General features: G+C 49.9%; 1 protein-coding gene across 1 annotated transcript in view; it reads right to left on the bottom strand.

Moving 5' to 3' along the window:
• LOC133354843 (fibronectin type III domain-containing protein 4-like) overlaps nt 1-11318 on the bottom strand; it is a 34844-nt gene extending 23526 nt beyond the window's left edge. Inside the window, exons 1-2 of the mRNA XM_061571998.1 lie at nt 11210-11318; nt 3977-4101 (exon numbers count right to left, since the gene is read on the bottom strand). Of these exons, the coding sequence (XP_061427982.1) occupies nt 3977-4101; nt 11210-11249 (165 nt within the window). The 5' untranslated portion in view covers nt 11250-11318. The remainder of the gene's footprint in view (nt 1-3976; nt 4102-11209) is intronic.
• Between the last annotated feature and the right edge of the window lie 9347 nt (nt 11319-20665).

Genomic DNA, 20665 nt, shown 5'->3' with positions numbered 1-20665 from the left:
TTAGTTTTTCTGCGATCCACAGAAATCATTTCCACGCCCGGTACGCCAAATAATGTAGGTCAAGTGCCCACTCCGTGGTCCTATCTGTAGGCGCACTTCACATACATTCAGTGAAAAATGTAACCCTGACGCGCTTAAATCACTTTCCCAAGTCAATTCGTCTCCCTGCTCAGCAGCAAAGAGCCAGTGTGGTGGAGATTCCCCATTTCCATGGCCAGTGCCGGATTATCCTCGTAGCACAAGTAGCACAAGTAGCAAAAGCAGCACAAGTAGCACAAGTAGCACAGGTAGCACAAGTAGCACAGGTAGCACAAGTAGCACAAGTAGCACAGGTAGCACAAGTAGCACAAGTAGCACAGGTAGCACAAGTAGCACAAGTAGCACAGGTAGCACAAGTAGCACAAGTAGCATATACTACGGGCCCGGCACTTTCAAGGGCACCGCGCTAAACGCTTTCAAGCTATAAATTCTGATTCAGTGATTCTGAACTTGCTCTATTACTATAGTACTATACTTCCTTCAACTTTTATGAACGACTGGGCGTTTAAAGATTAGCGATTTTTCGTATTATCTGGCTGTATCGCAAATGAAAAAATACAATTATTTTACGATGCAAGTAAAAATGTGTATATGTATTTACGTGTTTTTTTATTTATGGCCCCTTTATAACATATGCTACAGGCCCCGTACTAGGTTAATCCGGCACTGCCCATGGCGATGTCCAGGTTGTGTGTTTAGAGGCGTAATGCGGTCGGTGACAAGTTGCGCAGAGGATGTGGGGCGCGCGCCCCCTGGTGGCGAGCCTGCGGGGAGGCGTGGCGGCAGCGTGGGCCAGGGGTGCGTCGGGATTGGCTTAGAGCAGGGCGTGGGTCGGCATCCAAAACAACGAGGCATTTCTTTCGAATTCGGTAAAATAAAAAAACCGCAATATTTAAAGGGACCGCAATGGCTGTGGTGAATACAAGACGGTGGTCCATAACAAATAATGTCACGGAACTTCGGAGCCGCGGGTTGCCGACCCCTGCCCACGGTAAACAGAACTTCCATGGTGAACTGTAATTCCACGGCGAACTGGACTTTTATGGTCAGGAGTCGACAACACAAATAACAAGAAGAGCCATTTTTTTGTCGAATTTCAAGAGCTGCATTGCAGTCCTTCAAGAGCCACCGCATGCGACTCCTGAACCGCAGGTTGCCGACCCCCTGGGCTTAGAGCAAGAGGCCGCCCCCCCCCCCCCCGCGTTCGGCTCTGCCCCTCCCGACAGATATACGGGTGGGCGGCGATGCGGATTTCCACTCGAGAGCCACGTGGGGGAGCCGAAAATGCGAGTCGCGTTCACGCAGCAGCTCCAATGGATGTTTGAATTTCTAATCTACGGAGTGGGAGCCAGGCGTTGCCGCGTGTCTGTGGGCCCGAGTTGTGACCCCCCAGAGTGGTCACGTTGCAGAGTCGCAGAAACTCGACGCAGAGAGTTCTACTGAGCCTGGGTTTGAACTCCAGTTTTTGTCCACCCAGAATTAAACCGGATCCTCATGCGCGAGCTAGTTGATAGCCTGCGCCCGGTCACAGATGACTGCACAACAACACCATCCCATTAAACTCGATGTTTCACTTGTTTTTTTTTGTCGACAGTCCAGTTCTTCCGATATTAGGAAGCCACTGTAGCTTTGCACATTTAATCTTCCAGATTGAAAATTCATTTATTGAGAACTGCTTTTCGTGTTTAGTGTGTTGTCCTCCCCCCGCACCTCTGATTAGCACGCTTGGCTACGTACGATGCAAAAGAAGTGCAACGTATATACATAACCGCTCCTGTAGTTTCAGCAAGATCACGGTCAGAAGTGAGAGACACAGGGAGACCCGTTACACATGCATGCGATGACCATCATTTACTTCCCACAAAAGTGATACTCGCTTTATTGACACCACTGGTATGATGGGGTAATTTAATTTCCAGCCAGTACCTCAACAAGCGATTGTGAATTTCGATTTAAAGGTTTCGTGACTGCAGGGATTCATATTCTTGGTTATTTCGGTAAAATCACGTAGAGGGGAAATAAAAAAATAATAAAAAATAAAAAATAAAAATTCTCACGACGTTTCGATTGCAACACAAGCAATCATCATCAGGTGTGAAAACCACGCAGAGTCGGAGAAACACGAGGCAGAGTCGCAGAAACACACCTGATGATGAGTGCTTGTGTTGCAATGGAAACGTCGTGAGAATTTTATTGTTTTATTTTTATTATTTTATTATTTCCCTTCTACGTGACTTTACTGAAAGAACCAAGAATATGAATAAGCGATTGTGAGTAGTCGAGCACACGGCCTCCGACGAGCACGGTTGGCTACGTACGGTGAAAAAAAGTTCAACATACGTACGGCCTAATAGTTTGGCAGAAAATGTTCATGGTTCTTTTTTGTATGGATCCCCAGGCCCATGAAGATGATGTTTGATGGCTGCGTGATACGGTTCTTCTTTGAAGGGTATAAATCTGGATAATTCAGCTTAAAAAAAGGAATGAGTTCAGAATTTAAGAGACATTTTTGTAAACGTGTCTTTAGCTTATTTCTAGAGTTTGGCTTTTGTTTCCGATTTAGCGCCACAGTGGCAAGCTGCGATCTCTCCGTCGCCTCGTACACAGAAGGTCGCGGGTTTAACCCCGACCCTGTCACCTGCTGTGTAGATTTGAATCTAGATTTGAAGCTTTCGTGACTGCAGGAATCCATACTCTTTGGTTCTTTCGGTAAAGTCACGTAGGTATAAAATATAATACTGTAAAACAATGTTATACCTACGTGACTTTACCGAAAGAACCAAAGAGTATGTAGATGTGAAGTTTACAAGTTCTCTACAGCTCCCCCGGCCTTTCCCTCCACGTTTAGAAGCAACGTACGTTCAGCGTAGTTGGCATGACAAGCCACTTCTCTGAGCTATCCTTCGTGGCCAAGTTGCTTCTGATAAAGAGCTATAGAGCTCAGTAAGCCTTAGCTGGTGAAATAAAAATAGTACAAAAAAAATTGTTTAGTTTAAATAACAAAAATAGTTTAGGTTATAGTCTTCTATTTAGTAAATTAGTAAAATTAATGAAAAACTATATACCTAAAGTCTTGCAAACGACGCCTAAATATCTGAATTCCAACTGTTTTGTCTCCATCGCAGCAGACAGGCAACGTGACGGAGAAGATTTGTCTGTAAGTGTCGGCTGAACGGGCTCTGGGGGGGGGGGGGGGGGGGTCCATGGTCGTGGGTTACCCGGTGCAGCACAACGACCCCCCAAGGCAGACGAGCTTCCAGTAATAGCACCACGAGAGGGTCTACAGCGGGAGCCTGAGTAAAGACGCCATCACAAGTTAAAGAGGCAGATCTCAAGCCGTGGTGACGGCAGCACATTCACTGGCGGCCGTTGCTCGGCACGACACCGTGGCACGAGCCCCTAGAGTAGTCGTTCTTTTTCACCTGGGGGGGGGGGGGGGGGGCGCGAGATGCCCTTTCTTGGGCTGTGAGACATGGACAGATTGTTTGAGAAGGTACAGCCCGGGGCACGTGAGCACAACTTACTTTAGATTTGAAGCTTTCGTGACTGCAAGAATTCATACTCTTAGGTTTATTCGGTAAAGTCACGTAGGTTAAAAATAAATAATAAAAAGAAATAATACAAAATAACAGAAAAAATAATAGAAATAAAATAATAAATCACGTTTCGGAGGCAACACAAGCTCCCGTCTTTAGGTGGAACAGCCACAGCACAATTATTTTTATTATTTATTTTTTACCTACGTGACTTTACCGAAAAAACCTAAGAGTACAATTTACTTTGTTTCATCAAACCCTGTGTATTTGTTAACATTGTAATGGTGTTTAACGGTTGAGAACCAATGGGGTTGCAAGGCTGCAGTTAAAGGTTAAGAACCACTGCCCTACACAATGCACCTCGAGTGGCATCACCTGCTTGCCCGTGGCGCGGGACTCACCTCCTGTGAGATGACGTAGCCGATGACGTCGTCGCCGCCCTGGGCAGGAAGGTCCCAGGAGACGGTGGCGAAGTGCGCGGAGACGCGAGACACCTCCACGTGCAGCACGTGGGTGGGGGCGGTGCCTGGCGGGCAGAGAGCACGCGGGGCGGGGTGGGAGGGCGGGGAGGGGGGGAGGAGGGGGAGGGTGAGGAGGGGGTGAGGTGGGGGAGGGTGAGGAGGGGGTGAGGAGGGGGGTGAGGAGGGGGGTGAGGTGTGGGAGGGTGAGGAGTGGTTGGGTGAGTAGGGGGGTGAGGTGTTGGAGGGTGAGGAGGGGGGTGAGAGGGGGGTGAGGTGTGAGAGAATGAGGAGGGGGTGAGGTGTGGGAGAGTGAGGAGGGGGAGGGTGAGGAGTGGTTGGGTGAGTAGGGGGGTGAGGTGTTGGAGGGTGAGGTGGGGGAGAGTGAGGAGAGGGTGAGGAGGGGGGTGAGGAGTGGTTGGGTGAGTAGGGGGGTGAGGTGTTGGAGGGTGAGGAGGGGGGTGAGAGGGGGGTGAGGTGTGGGAGAATGAGGAGGGGGTGAGGTGTGGGAGAGTGAGGAGGGGGAGGGTGAGGAGGGGGGTGAGGTTTTGGAGGGTGAGGAGGGGGGTGAGAGGGGGTGAGGTGTCGGAGGGGTAGGAGGGGGGGTGAGGTGTGGGAGGGTGAGGAGGGGGGTGAGGAGGGGGGTGAGGTGTGGGAGGGTGAGGTGCGGTGAGGTGGGGGAGAGTGAGGAGTGGGAGGGTGAGGTGGGGGTGAGGTGTGGGAGGGTGAGGAGGGGTTGAGGTGGGGGAGGGTGAGGTGGGGGAGGGTGAGGAGGGGTTGAGGTGGGGGAGGGTGAGGTGGGGGAGGGTGAGGAGGGGGAGGGTGCGGGGTGGGAGGGTGGGGAGGGGGTGAGGTGGGGGAGGGTGAGGTGGGGGAGGGTGAGAGGGGGGTGAGGAGGGGTGAGGAGGGGAGTGAGGAGTGGTTGGGTGAGTAGGGGGGTGAGGTGTTGGAGGGTGAGGAGGGGGGTGAGAGGGGGGTGAGGTGTCGGAGGGGTAGGAGGGGGGGTGAGGTGTTGGAGGGTGAGGAGGGGGTGAGGAGGGGGGTGAGGAGGGGGGTGAGGAGGGGGGTGAGGTGTGGGAGGGTGAGGAGGGGGGTGAGAGGGGGTGAGGTGTCGGAGGGGTAGGAGGGGGGGTGAGGAGTGGGAGGGTGAGGTGGGGGAGAGTGAGGTGTGGGAGGGTGAGGAGGGGGGTGAGGAGAGGGGTGAGGTGTGGGAGGGTGAGGAGGGGGGTGAGGAGAGGGGTGAGGTGTGGGAGGGTGAGGAGGGGGGTGAGGAGAGGGGTGAGGAGTGGGAGGGTGAGGTGGGGGTGAGGTGGGGGAGGGTGAGGTGTGGGAGGGTGAGGAGGGGGTGAGGTGGGGGAGGGTGAGTTGGGGGAGGAGAGGGTGAGGAGGGGTGAGGTATGGGAGGGTGAGAGGAGGGTTAGGAGGGGGGTGAGGAGGGGGTGAGGAGTGGGAGGGTGAGGAGGGGGTGAGGTGGGGGAGGGTGAGGTGGGGGAGGGGAGGGTGAGGAGGGGTGAGGTGTGGAGGGTGAGGAGGGGGTGAGGTGTGGGAGGGTGAGGGGAGACTAGTGAGGAGCAGTGAGGAGTGGTGAGGTGTTGTTCTGCCTCACTTCTATACTCTACAAAGACAAAGATCCCCCGTATAACCTGAACAGACTGTTGGGGCAAGTGCTGCTAGCCGAGCACCTATGAAGGCCGGTACGGCACACGAGGGGGTGTGTGGCCAGCACCACGCCCGGCCGCCTTTGTCTCCCCAGTGGCGATGTTTACACACCGCACCAGGTACTCATTTGAGGCTGAGGCGATCTAGGGGAGGCCGAGGACCGGTTCAGATAATCGTCACCGGTGTTGGCCGTGAGCAGGAATCGAACTCGGGTCTCCGGGTTCGTAGCGCAGCGTAGCGCTCACCGCTACACTATCGATAAAACAGGATTTAACGGATACGGTGTCCTCAAATGAACATGAGCGCAAAACACACAAATTAGCGCTGTTGGTCCTCAAGCTGTGCAGCAGTTAGTGACATCCTGCACCTCCGATTAGCACGGTTGGTCACGTACAGTGCGAAATGAGGAGTTCAACCGCCAGGACACATCCACTCATCAGTGGCCGGCAGAACGGACCCCTTTGGGAGCCGCTTTCCTCCCACGCCAGACGCCTCGTGAGCAGCGGCATCGTTAGCAGCGGCTGGAGGTCCTGGGGGTGCACCCGGAGGGACAGCTGCTTCTCGGACGAGAAGGATGACTGTCGAGTGCAGATCTGAGCAGGCGGCCGTGATTATTTCTGTCCTCGAATTTGTCGGATCTAGATCATCGAGCGTGAGCAGTAGGCGAGCGTGAGCTGTTGCGGCAGCGCCGGCTACCAGGGACAGTGTGGGTTTGATATGCCTCATGCCGCACATTTATCCTTGTAGAGGACTATTTCCAGTAATGCGCCACCACGTAGCAACGTTCAATTGGACGTCAACAAGTTTGGGGGCTTCTTCGTCCTTACCATTGCACACAAGGGCATCCCTGAAGACTGTAGCACTGACAGTGAAGTTCTCTGGTTTGTGCTCGCCAATTCCAGGACCAAGTTGACCCCTGCCTTAGCGGCTACATTTTTCAGGTGGTCGTGGAATATTAACGCGCATGGTCCAGCTCCTCTCCTAGATAGGTCGGGAAGGGGAGACTTTCAGGGTGCACTTGGCGTTTCTGTTGTCAAGACGAAATGCAGTGACTTGTTTCGTGGGGGTTTGAGTTGAGCCTCCAATTCCAGAAGTATCCCTCCATGGTGTTGATGTGAGACCCTCGCCCAGTGAGAGACCTGTCAGGAGAAAACGGCGCTGACTTCAAAGCGGCTAGTAAAGTTTTTGGGTGAATATTTTCAGAGCCCTGCAGCAGAACTGACTTGACAACTGGAAGGCGCATTGCCTCGTGTGCAGCCTTTGTTCTTGCCAAGAATTGCACGATGGGCTGGAAACAAGTTTTCAGGTTGTCCAACGCACAAGCGAATGCCCCACTTTTTTCCCAACTACCCAAGCACTTGTCAAGGACGGCGCCCCACCATTTCACTTCGTGCAGCGTTCGAACCCGGCTCGTATAACCAGTGAAAGTCTACGTGTTAAACCAGTGATGCCGCGTTGGAGCCGAGAGCAACCAGGACCCAGGGTTAAAACCTTCAGGGTTACCTGAAGTCCAGTGGGACCGAGTTACAACTTGAGGGGAGGCACCGTGGCACCGTTGGGAGAGGGTGGGGGGTGGGGGGTCTGTTCTTCGTGTAGGCGAATGTGCCACGTCTTCAGTGCTGCCCGCTCTGAGCCCCCACACCTCCGAGCCCGTGTCCAGGATCTCAGCGAGTTTTCAATTTCACTTCCTCGACCCTGGTTGGTCAATGCCCATTTGTAGGAACAACCCCTATGACTTTACAGTCTGTTCTTCTATCGCGCGTAATTTTCATAACGCGATGGATGTATTCGGGAACGCATTTTTATGACGCGGGTGCGAATGAGATATAACGTGATTGGTTTAATTACGTCGCGCGAGTAGCAATAAGCGGTTGTACGTCTGCCTCGGCGTAGAATCGCACACAAGGCGGGATGCTGCTGGATGCTTCTAGATGCTGCCCACAGGTCACAGTCTTTGTTCAGCCTGCATACGCATCTCACGTGCTATCACGGACTGTGCTTTACCATATATTATTTATTATAACTATATTTTTCCAAAACGTGGTGTTCTACAGGAACTACTGGGTAATACGAGGACAGATTATGCCCATTTCACTTATGTTTCTGCTATAATTGTTTAATGACACTCAGAAACCAATTCTACTTCATGTTGTTTCTTGTGCAAACTCGGCGCCGCTGGTGGCGAGATGTTAACTGCCTCGCCTGGTATACACGAAGTTGTGGGGTTCGATCCTGACCTTGATCCCTCTGTATTTAGAGTTTGCGTGTCTCTCTCCTCTTTGTCGTGGTCGATTTTTCTCCGGGTCCTCTGGTTTTTCCCTCCACCTTTAGAATCGAGGAGGATGATGAGTGGGAGTGATTGAATGCCGTGGAGGCTGGCAGGCGAACGCGTGCTAAATATCAATCGTGGCGGATTGCTGAGAGTGAGCTGGCGAGACTTTAATCACATTAAGGAGCGGCGATAACCACCAGCAATCACTTACACAGCAGTGACACGACGAGGCTGGGAGACATGCGCTTATATCAGCATCATCATCAGCGGTAATCAATCCGCTGCCGTGTAAAGGCCCCTCGCACTCCTGCGATGTTTACAATCCGTGCGGAGGCATTTTGTTGTCTCGAGCTGCCACTCCGCTATTATTTTTGGCCACCTTCCATCACGCCTGCTAAGCCGGTGACGTACCCTGCCCAAGTCCAATTTTATCATCTTGTGCAGAGGCAAAGATCCCCCGTATAGCCCGCGACAGAGCGTTGGGGCTGTTCGCGAGTAGCACCTATGAAGGCCGGCACGGCACACGAGGGAGATGGGTGGCCAGCACCACGCTCGACCGCCTTTGTCTCCCGAGTGGCGATGTTTACACACCGCACCAGGTATTTATTTTGTGAGCGGGAATCGAACGCTGGTGGTCGGGTTCGTAGCGCAGCGCGCTGACCGCTACACTACCAAAAACACATGATTCAACGCACATGTCGTATAAAGTGCAAACTTTAACATACACAAATGAGTCCAGCATATATAGTCTCGTTGGCAAAAGTGACCTGGCAACGTCAGTGGAGGTCTACAGGCAAGCCCGATGAGTCGGATGCCTTCTAGGGCCACGCGGAGACGAAGACAGGACATGTGTGCGGTCACACCCATTGTTGTATTGCACGTCTATGCTCCCGTGTACCGACCCCACGCTTATCACCAACTCCCACTGACCAGCATGGTGAAGTATGGTGAAGTAGTGGCAAGCCCTCATCCAGAGGCCCGTACAAGTGCGCAAACATTACACACACACATTATATACACACATTACCTTCACACACATTACACACACACACACATTGCATATATACACATTACACGCACACACATTACATACATATACATTACACACACATTACATACACACACATTACACACGCACACATTACATAGACACATTACACACACACATTACATACACACATTACATACACACACATTACATACACACACATTACATACACACATACACACACACATTACACACATTACATACACACACATTACATACACATCACACACAACCATTACGCCCATCTCTTAACCTTTGTAAACAGTTTGCCTAGAGGCGAACCCGTCTTTTCCTGATGACGACCGCTTGTGTTGCGATCGAAACGTCGTGGTTTTTTGCGTTTATTTTTATTACTGAAAGAACCAGAATAAGTCTGAATTATAGACTGCCAGTACGCTCACTCAGGTTCAGTTTAATAACAATTTCTACAGTCTACATTATCGACTGCCAATACGCTCACCAGCTTAAAAACCAGGCTACAGTCTACATTATAGACTGCCAGTACGCTCACTTCCATTTTTTTAATCTACGTGACTTTACCGAACGAACCAAATAATATTACACACACATTACATACACACAAATATTACACACACACAAGCGTTTCACACACAAACGTTACACACACACATTACACACACACACATTACATACACACACATTACACACATACAGACAATAATTACACACACATTGCACGCACACAAGCGTTACACACACATACATTACACACACACACATGCATTACACACACATTACACACACACACAAACGTCACACACACAACACAGACCCATACAACAGCCGCCGTTCGCCACTGAGGCCACGAGAAGTGTCGGAGGCTCGCTGCTGGCAGGAGGAGGTCACGGGACAGACCCAGGTGGTGCCGTGGGTCGACTGACTGCCGTGGCTGACAGACGCACCACCTGTGCCCCCTGCTGTGCCAACTTGCTGCGTGTTCGTCGCCCGGCCAGTGCGAGCTCCGCTCCTCTACCCTCCGCTGACACACACAAGTACAATAAAAGATCCCCAGTGTAGTCTTCACAGACTGTTGGGGCAAGTGCTGCTAGCGAGTAGCACCTATGAATGTTGGCACGGCACACGAGGGAGTGGGTGGCCGACACCACACTCGGCCGCCTTTGTCTCCGAGTGGCGATGTTTAAACACCGCACCAGGTACTCATTTGAGGCTGAGTCGACCTAGGGGAAGCCCAGGACCGGATCAGATAATCGGCACCGGTATTGGCCCGTGAGCGGGAATCGATCTCGGGTCGCCGGGTTCGTAGCACAGCGCGCTAACCGCTGCACCACCGCTCCCCACACGTCGACACGTACACACACACGTGCCTCCAGACACGTACAAAGAATAACACAAAGCTCCCCCGTGTAGCCTTAGACAGACAGCTGGGCTAAATGCCGTTAACGAGCAACTAGAATATATAAAGATCCCCCGAATAGCCTGAACAGATTGTTGTGGCAAGTGCTGTTAGCGAGGGAGTGGGTGGCCAACACCACGCCCGGCCGCCTTTGTCTCCCCCGTGGTTATGTTTACGCACCAAACCAGGTACTCATTTAAGGCTGAGTCGACCTAGGGGATGCCCAGAACCGGTTCAGATATTCGTCACTATTATTGGTCGAACTCTGCACAAACCACTCCACCACCGCTCCCCGCACATGTACACTTACATACACATCGCGCACACACACACATACACACAGACACATACACACAGCATACACGTACACAGATAAAGAGTCCCCGGATAGCCTTAGACCGCTAACGCGAGTGCTGTTTGCGAGCACCCATGAAGGTCGGCACGCCCGACCGCCTTTGTCTCCCTGGTGACGATATGAACATATACAAGACAAACACGCACGTAATACACGCACATGTATACACAAATACAAAGATCCCCGGTATAGCCTTAACAGACTATAAGGTCAAGTGCTGTTGGCGAGCACCTTTGAAGGCCAGCACGGCACACGATGGGGTGGGTTGCCAGCACCACGCCCGGCCGCCTTTGTCTCCCTGGTGACGATGCAGACATACAAAGACACACGCGTGCGCGGGCACACACGCGCATGACGCGCGCAATTGTGGACGCGGAGCCACCACCACGACCACCACCACCATCATCACCACCACCATCACCACCACGACCATCATCAGGTGGGAGCAGCAGCAGCAGCGCACTCACTCGCGGCAGCGATCACCGCCAGAAGCCAAGCCATGTCCATCGCCCAGCCTCCTCCCTCCTCCTCCTCGTCTCCTCTCCGTCGCTTTCTCTCCTCCTCCCCGTCACCCCCTCGCTACTTCCTCGCTATTGTTTTCGTGCCTCGTCTCCTCTCCTCGTCTTATCCTCCTTCTAGTTGTCGTATCCACCTCCTCCTCCTCCACCCTCCGCGTCTTCCTCACCCCGCACACCCACTCGGCTCCTCCCGCTCTGGCTCAGTCTGCAGGGAGCGCCTCCACTCGGAGGCGCGGGCGGCGACTCCGCCTCCCCCCCCTCCCTGTCCATTGTCTCTCTAGGCCCCTCCCTGTCTATTGTCTCTCCAGGCCCCTCCCTGTCTATTGTCTCTCTAGGCCCCTCCCTGTCCATTGTCTCTAGGCCCCTCCCTGTCTATTGTCTCTCTAGGCCCCTCCCTATCTATTGTCTCTCCAGGCCCCTCCCTGTCCATTGTCTCTAGGCCCCTCCCTGTCTATTGTCTCTCTAGGCCCCTCCCTGTCTATTGTCTCTCTAGGCCCCTCCCTGTCTATTGTCTCTCCAGGCCCCTCCCTGTCTATTGTCTCTCTAGGCCCCTCCCTGTCCATTGTCTCTAGGCCCCTCCCTGCCTATTGTCTCTCTAGGCCCCTCTCTGTCTATTGTCTCTAGGCCCCCCCTGTCCATTGTCTCTAGGCCCCTCCCTGTCTATTGTCTCTCTAGGCCCCTCCCTGTCTATTGTCTCTCTAGGCCCCTCCCTGTCCATTGTCTCTCTAGGCCCCTCCCTGTCCATTGTCTCTAGGCCCCTCCCTATCTATTGTCTCTCTAGGCCCCTCCCTGTCCATTGTCTCTCTAGGCCCCTCCCTGTCTATTGTCTCTCCAGGCCCCTCCCTGTCTATTGTCTCTCTAGGCCCCTCCCTGTCTATTGTCTCTCTAAGCCCCTCCCTATCTATTGTCTCTCTAGGCCCCTCCCTGTCCATTGTCTCTCTAAGCCCCTCCCTGTCCATTGTCTCTCTAGGCCCCTCTCTGTCCATTGTCTCTCTAGGCCCCTCCCTGTCTATTGTCTTTATAGGCCCCTCCCTGTCTATTGTCTCTCTAGGCCCCTCCCTGTCTATTGTCTCTATAGGCCCCTCCCTGTCCATTGTCTCTCTAGGCCCCTCCCTGTCTATTGTCTCTATAGGCCCCTCCCTGTCTATTGTCTCTATAGGCCCCTCCCTGTCCATTGTCTCTCTAGGCCCCTCCCTGTCTATTGTCTCTATAGGCCCCTCTCTGCCCATTGTCTCTTTAGACCTCTCCCTGTCTATTGTCTCTATAGGCCCCTCCCTGTCCATTGTCTCTCTAGGCCCCTCCCTGTCTATTGTCTCTCTAGGCCCCTCCCTGTCCATTGTCTCTCTAGGCCCCTCCCTGTCTATTGTCTCTATAGGCCCCTCCCTGTCCATTGTCTCTCTAGGCCCCTCCCTGTCCATTGTCTCTCTAAGCCCCTCCCTATCTATTGTCTCTCTAGGCCCCTCTCTGCCCATTGTCTCTTTAGGCCTCTCCCTGTCTATTGTCTCTGTAAAGTAGTAACTCGGCAGGAGACGACGTCACGGGTAGCACACTCTTTATTTTCACCAACTTGTAGTTACACGGATGACTAACACCCTACTTCGTTACACGGGTGACCAACACCCACTTAGCTACACGGGTGACGGACACCCACTCAGCTACAACTTCGTTACACGGGTGACCAACACCCACTTAGCTACACGGGTGACCAACACCCACTCAGCTACACGGGTGACCAACACCCACTCAGCTACACGGGTGACTAACACCCACTCAGCTACACGGGTGACCAACACCCACTCAGCTACACGGGTGACTAACACCCACTCAGCTACACGGGTGACCAACACCCACTCAGCTGTACTGACACGGGCTCTTACGCCCCGTAGCCTTCCGGGACACACCCAGCCGGGGTGCCCGTCTCGGCTCTGGGTACCACCGTCCCGACCCACACGGGCGTCGGACTACGGTCCCCCCAGTCTCGGCTCCGAGCCACACAGGGCCCCGGTCCCCACAAGGACGGCGGGACTAGGGGTCTCGGGCCCCTACCTCCTCCACCCCGTCTTCGGTCTTCAACTGGTTAACACTGACCACGAGTGCTCTCGCGCGTCCCCCTTTATACCCCTCCTGCGGACGTCGCTGAGAGTACCCACTTATCTGACCAATCACTGCGCACTCGCTACGATCCTCTTTTCCCAGCTTGTGTGAGCGCGCCTCACCACCGGCGCGCGCGTCCATGCCACGCCCACACCGCGTGCCCAACCCCGCGCCCCGTGATCCATCACTGCTGGCGCACGTCAATACCACCACTACATCTCTATAGGCCCCTCCCTGTCCATTGTCTCTCTAGGCCCCTCCCTGTCTATTGTCTCTATAGGCCCCTCCCTGTCCATTGTCTCTCTAGGCCCCTCCCTGTCCATTGTCTCTCTAGGCCCCTCCCTGTCCATTGTCTCTCTAGGCCCCTCCTTGTCCATTGTCTCTCTAGGCCCCTCCCTGTCTATTGTCTCCGTGTCTCTCTAGGCCCCTCCCTGTCTATTGTCTCCGTGTCTCTCTAGGCCCCTCCCTGTCCATTGTCTCTCTAGGCCCCTCCCTGTCTATTGTCTCTCTAGGCCCCTCCTTGTCTATTGTCTCTCTAGCCCCCCCCCCCCCCCGGCTATTGTCTCCGTGTGTCTTCAGCAGAATAAATGTTTTGCGTATCTGCCCCACTTAATTCTAAGTAAGAGTACGTGTTTGACTTGCCGTCAGCCACGCGCCTTCTCGCGAGTCCATTGCTCATCAGTCGCGCTGCTTAGACAGAAGCAAACTGTGGGCCCGGTACAACATCAGTGTCTCACCAGCAGTCAGTCTTGATTTAAGAAGTGCTGAACTGCCAAATGTTTAAGTGCAAGTTGCCTCTCTGTTAGATGTCAGCCGGTGGCGCTGCGTTGGCAGTGGTGCAAAAGCAAACACTTTGTTGGCCTGATCTGGATAAAAACATAATTCGTGAGGTTTTAATGCATTGAATGGCCATTTTTCATAACACATGCCAGAGAAATAGAGTCTATGCGGGTTGGAGAATCTATTTTACACCATGGGGCCTCATGAGAATTTAGATTTTAAAGTTAGGGCCTGATATCTATAGAGTTAGGGCCTGATATATATAGAGTTAGGGCAGGCCGGGAATCTCGATTTTAGAGTTAATATGGGTTGGCGAGTCTCCTTTACACCATGGGGCCTGATGAGATTTGTTTTTCTGGTGACCAGTTTTAGAATAGGCACACGACAAGTCACCACAAATAAGCTGATCATTACCATACAACCCCCTTTTTAACAAATTAATGAATATTAAAAGTAAAACAAATCTAACATGTTGCGGGCATATTGCATTATGGGAAAGTATTGTCTTGTGTCCAGCGACTTGTTCTAATTTAACTCAGAGTGTGGCTGGCACTCAATACAGGAGCTACTATCAGGTACCTCTTCACATGCCTATCTGTAGCACAGTAGAAATGGACACCCACCAATTAATTTTGTCGCAATTGTATAAGCGAAGTTTGTTTATAAGGTCCACATTCCCTAGACTGTACAGTCCGTTTTCCTAAAACGCCGCGGGGTTTCAATACGCGAATTGGGTTTGACGCGATGGACGTATTAAGGGAACACGTCTCTTCATAACGCGGGTGCGAATTGGATATAACGCGATCGAGCGAAAGGAACTACGTCGCAGCGCGGGGAGGAATAAGCGGCCGTACGGCCGCCTCGGCGCAGCATCGTGACACACGGCTGCTCCATGCCTCTTGACGCTACCCACAGAGCCTCAGGCTTTGTTCAGCCTGCGTGTGCATCTCACGCGTTATCGCAGACTGTGCGTTACCCTCATACTATATCTTGATTGTAACGCGATTTTCTTCCATAACGCGGTGTTCTTCAGGAACGCAACTACCACCGCTTTATAGAAGCGACTGTACTGATGTGGGCCAGTAGGGGGATGTCGGGCGTTCTGAGCCACCTTGCGTGAAGACGCCGCAGGCGGTCCATTATCCATCATCATCATCACAATCCATTATCCATCATCATCATCACGATCCATTATCCATCATCATCATCATCACGATCCATTATCCATCATCATCATCACGATCCATTATCCATCATCATCATCACGATACATTATCCATCATCATCATCACGATCCATTATTCACCATCATCATCACGATCCATTATCCATCATCATCATCACGATCCATTATTCATCATCATCATCACGATCCATTATTCACCATCATCATCATCACGATCCACTATTCATCATCATCATCATCACGATCCATTATTCATCATCATCATCACGATCCATTATTCACCATCATCATCATCACTATCCATTATTCATCATCATCATCACGATCCATTATTCATCATCATCATCACGATCCATTATTCACCATCATCATCATCACGATACATTATTCACCATCATCATCATCACGATCCATTATTCACCATCATCATCACGATCCATTATTCACAATCATCATCATCACGATCCATTATTCACCATCATCATCATCATCATCACGAACCATCATCATTATGACACTACTGTAGTCACCATCATCATCATCATCACAATACATTATTCACCATCATCATAATCACGATCCATTATCCACCATCATCATCATCATCACGATCCATTATTCATCACCATCATCATCATCACGAACCATCATCATCATGACACTACTGTAGTCACCATCATCATCATCATCACGATACATTATTCACCATCATCATCATCACGATCCATTATTCATCATCATCATCATCACGATCCATTATTCACCATCATCATCACGGTCCATTATTCATCATCATCATCACGGTCCATTATTCATCATCATCATCATCACGATCCATTATTCACCATCATCATCATCACGATACATTATTCACCATCATCATCATCACGATCCATTATTCACCATCATCATCACGATCCATTATTCACCATCATCATCATCATCACGATACATTATTCACCATCATCATCACGATACATTATTCACCATCATCATCATCACGATCCATTATTCACCATCATCATCATCACGATCCATTATTCATCATCATCACGATCCATTATTCACCATCATCATCACGATCCATTATTCACCATCATCATCATCACGATACATTATTCACCATCATCATCATCACGATCCATTATTCACCATCATCATCATCACGATCCATTATTCATCATCATCACGATCCATTATTCACCATCATCATCATCACGATCCATTATCCATCATCATCATCATCACGATCCATTATCCACCATCATCATCACGATCCATTATTCACCATCATCATCATCACGATCCATTATCCATCATCATCATCATCACGATCCATTATTCACCATCATCATCATCACGATCCATTATCCACCATCATCATCACGATCCATTATTCATCATCATCATCATCACGATCCATTATTCATCATCATCATCACGATACATTATTCATCATCACGATCCATTATCCATCATCATCATCACGATCCATCATCATCATCACGATACATTATTCATCACCATCATCACGATCCATTATTCATCATCACGATCCATTATTCATCATCATCACGATACATTATTCATCACCATCATCACGATACATTATTCATCACCATCATCACGATCCATCATCATCATCACGATCCATTATCCATCATCATCATCACGATCCATTATTCATCATCACGATCCATTATTCATCATCACGATCCATTATCCATCATCATCATCACGATCCATTATTCACCATCATCATCATCACGATCCATTATTCATCATCACGATACATTATTCATCATCATCATCACGATACATTATTCACCATCATCATCACGATCCATTATTCATCATCATCATCATTCACGATCCATTATTCACCATCATCATCACGATCCATTATTCACCATCATCATCATCACGAACCATTATTCATCATCATCATCATCACGATACATTATTCACCATCATCATCATCACGATACATTATTCACCATCATCATCATCATCACGATACATTATTCATCACCATCATCATCATCACGAACCATCATCATCATGACACTACTGTAGTCACCATCATCATCATCACGATACATTATTCACCATCATCATCACGATCCATTATTCACCATCATCATCATCATCACGATCCATTATCCACCATCATCATCATCATCACGATCCATTATTCATCATCATCATCACGATCCATTATTCACCATCATCATCATGACGCTCCACGGGGCAAATAGCCCGTAGGTGTCCACTGCACATGTCGTCACGTGTTTCCACCAATGTGCTCAAGTAGTGGCCACGTCTTGCTGGCACCAATCTCTAATGTCGTCAGCAAGACATTCTCTGTGAGGTCTTCCTCTCTTTCCTGTTCCTTCCATTTTTCCGTACAACAACAACAACAACACACTTTAAATGTTCTTGTTGTTCATCCTACACGGTCCAAATAGTGCCAGTTTCCTTCTCATCACTGCCTGCATCATCATCAGGTTGTCTTCTTCTATGTGCAACCTCTTTCTTACTTCGACGTTGATCACTGTTCGGGTCCAGCTTCGACGCAGCAGTATCCTTCTGTAGCAATACATTTAGAGAGACGATATCTGATCTCTGTCAGTCTTTTGTAATGTTCAAGTCTCGCAGGCATACAAAGCTGTACTGAACGCGCATGTTTCTAAGATGTTCAGTTCGGTCTTATAGCTGATTTGCTTGCTTCTCCAGATGTTATTGAATCCTACCATTACTCATTTTGCCTGTGCTTTTATGCCTTTCGTGATTACATTCTACCAGTGTAACAAAACGCATCCATTTGAATCGACCGCTCTAAGTTGGATGATCGCTGTTGCGAGATGATCCTGATCGGTCATGCGGAACAGCCACGGGATGGATCGATGGTCTTCTGTTCGATCGGCGAGTAGTCGGAGGGGATTGGTTGGAGAATTCAAACGCGAATGCGCAGGGTGTTTTTCAAGGGATTTGACGGCAGAAATGGAGTTCCCGAAGGAGGGGAGCCGGGAGAGGTGAAGGGCTGTTGAAGATCTCCCAACGCGTAGACCGCTGGACCGTACGCACCTTTGAGGGTGTAAATTAAGAAGCTGACATTCAAGAAACTTTACTTGACGCTTGTTGTCCCCCAAGGCGATGCCTATCCAAGATAGAGGGCACGTCCGCTACCAATACAGAGTGAGCTCGTCAAAGCGGAAAGCGTGGGATGGGTAACCGAGGTCAAGAACAAAACGAAACACGGGAGCCACCAGTAAAACTGCACTCAGTTGGCGAGATGTTAACGACCTTGCCTGGTATACAGGAGGTCGTGGGTTTGATCCCGACCCCGATGCCTCAATATTTGGAGTTTGTGTCTCTCTCTCTCCGCGGTCGCGTGGATTTTTCTCCAGACCCTCTGGGTTTTCCCTCCACATTTAGAATGAACACCACACGTTCAGAGTGTTTGGCTGCTGTACATGTCCACGTGATAAGCCACTTCGTTGGCTATCATTTGTTGGCCAAGTCACTTCTGAAAAAGAGCTACATAGCTCAGTGGGCTTCACCTGGTCAAATAAAAAAATATTTGAGTTCTTATCCAAATAAGGAATGAGAAATGCACAAGCATGAATGCCATGCGTTGGAATTATACTTTAATTTATAATGCAATATCGCCCTAAAAGAACAGACCCCGGTTTAAGCGACCCACATTTCAGTCGCAAGAGCATAGCACAAATGAAGTCAAGATTTTGATCAATCGAAGGTTGGGAAACAAAATCAAGGTCGTCATATCCCTCGCCAACAATTGTCTGCGTAAGAAAGAAAGATGGAAATCTGAGAGTGTTGTGATTGCCGTGGAACCAAAAGCTTTCGACTGTCAGGAGTTACCATCATTGTGAGGATCCAAGACACACACTTGACAGTTTCCGTGGGAGCCGCTGGCTTTCTGTTTTGGACCAGGGGAAGTTATACCATGAGGGTTATACCATGAGGGTTATGTTATCAGGGTTATACCATGAAGATTATACCATGAGGGTTATACCATCAGGGTTATACCATGAGGGTTATACCATGAGGGTTATACCATCAGGGTTATGTTATCAGGGTTATACCATGAAGATTATACCATGAGGGTTATACCATCAGGGTTATACCATGAGGGTTATACCATCAGGGTTATGTTATCAGGGTTATACCATGAGGGTTATACCATCAGGGTTATACCATCAGGGTTATGTCATCAGGTTTATACCATGAGGGTTATACCATGAGGGTTATACCATGAGGGTTATACCATGAAGGTTATAGAATAAGGTTATACCATCAGGGTTATACCATGAGGGTTATACCATCAGGGTTATACCATCAGGGTTATGTCATCAGGGTTATACCATGAGGGTTATACCATGAGGGTTATACCATGAAGGTTATAGAATAAGGTTGTACCATCAGGGTTATACCATCAGGGTTATACCATCAGGGTTATACCATGAGGGTTATACCATCAGGGTTATGTTATCAGGGTTATACCATGAGGGTTATACCATCAGGGTTATACCAGTCAGGGTTATGTCATCAGGGTTATACCATGAGGGTTATACCATGAGGGTTATACCATCAGGGTTATACCATCAGGGTTATGTCATCAGGGTTATACCATGAGGGTTATACCATGAGGGTTATACCATCAGGGTTATACCATCAGGGTTATGTCATCAGGGTTATACCATGAGGGTTATACCATCAGGGTTATACCATCAGGGTTATACCATCAGGGTTTTCCCCGATGAGAAATATCACTGCCTCACAGCCTTCATCACACCATGTGGATGCTATTAAAACAAACTCAACAATTATTTTTACTGTACCAGGTAAGGCCAACTGAACTGCTATGTCGCTCTTTTTTAGAAGAGACCTGGCGAGCAAAACGATAGCCCAACGAAGTGGCTTATCATCACGTGGACATCGAAATCAGCCAAATACTCCTCAAAAAGGCACGTTGATTCTAAATGTGGAGGGAAAGAACCGGAGGACCCAGAGAAACATCAACGCGACCGAGGGGAGAGAGACACCGCAAACTCTAAATATATAGCAGGCGTCGAACCCATGACCTCCTGCATACCAGGTGAGGTAGTTAACATCTCCAAGCCACCGTCGGCACAGGAGCCATTTGCTGAAAAGTGCCCGATAATGTGTTGTTATTTTAAGGCCCACAAGCGTGATTGACTAATATATTGGGTTTGTTTTTGTGGCCAATTAGGCGTCGCAGTTTGACACGTAACCCGTGTAACACGTGCACACGCACATCCTGGAGGTTAAACTCTTCTGATGTACTAAGTGCAAAGGCC

Source organism: Lethenteron reissneri, chromosome 6 (genome assembly GCF_015708825.2).
Source record: "Lethenteron reissneri isolate LAM-NWPU_2019-01 chromosome 6, ASM1570882v1, whole genome shotgun sequence".
Classification (NCBI taxonomy): domain Eukaryota; kingdom Metazoa; phylum Chordata; class Hyperoartia; order Petromyzontiformes; family Petromyzontidae; genus Lethenteron; species Lethenteron reissneri.
Note: the sequence above shows the minus strand (reverse complement) of the source record. Positions and strands in the feature narration are given on the sequence as shown.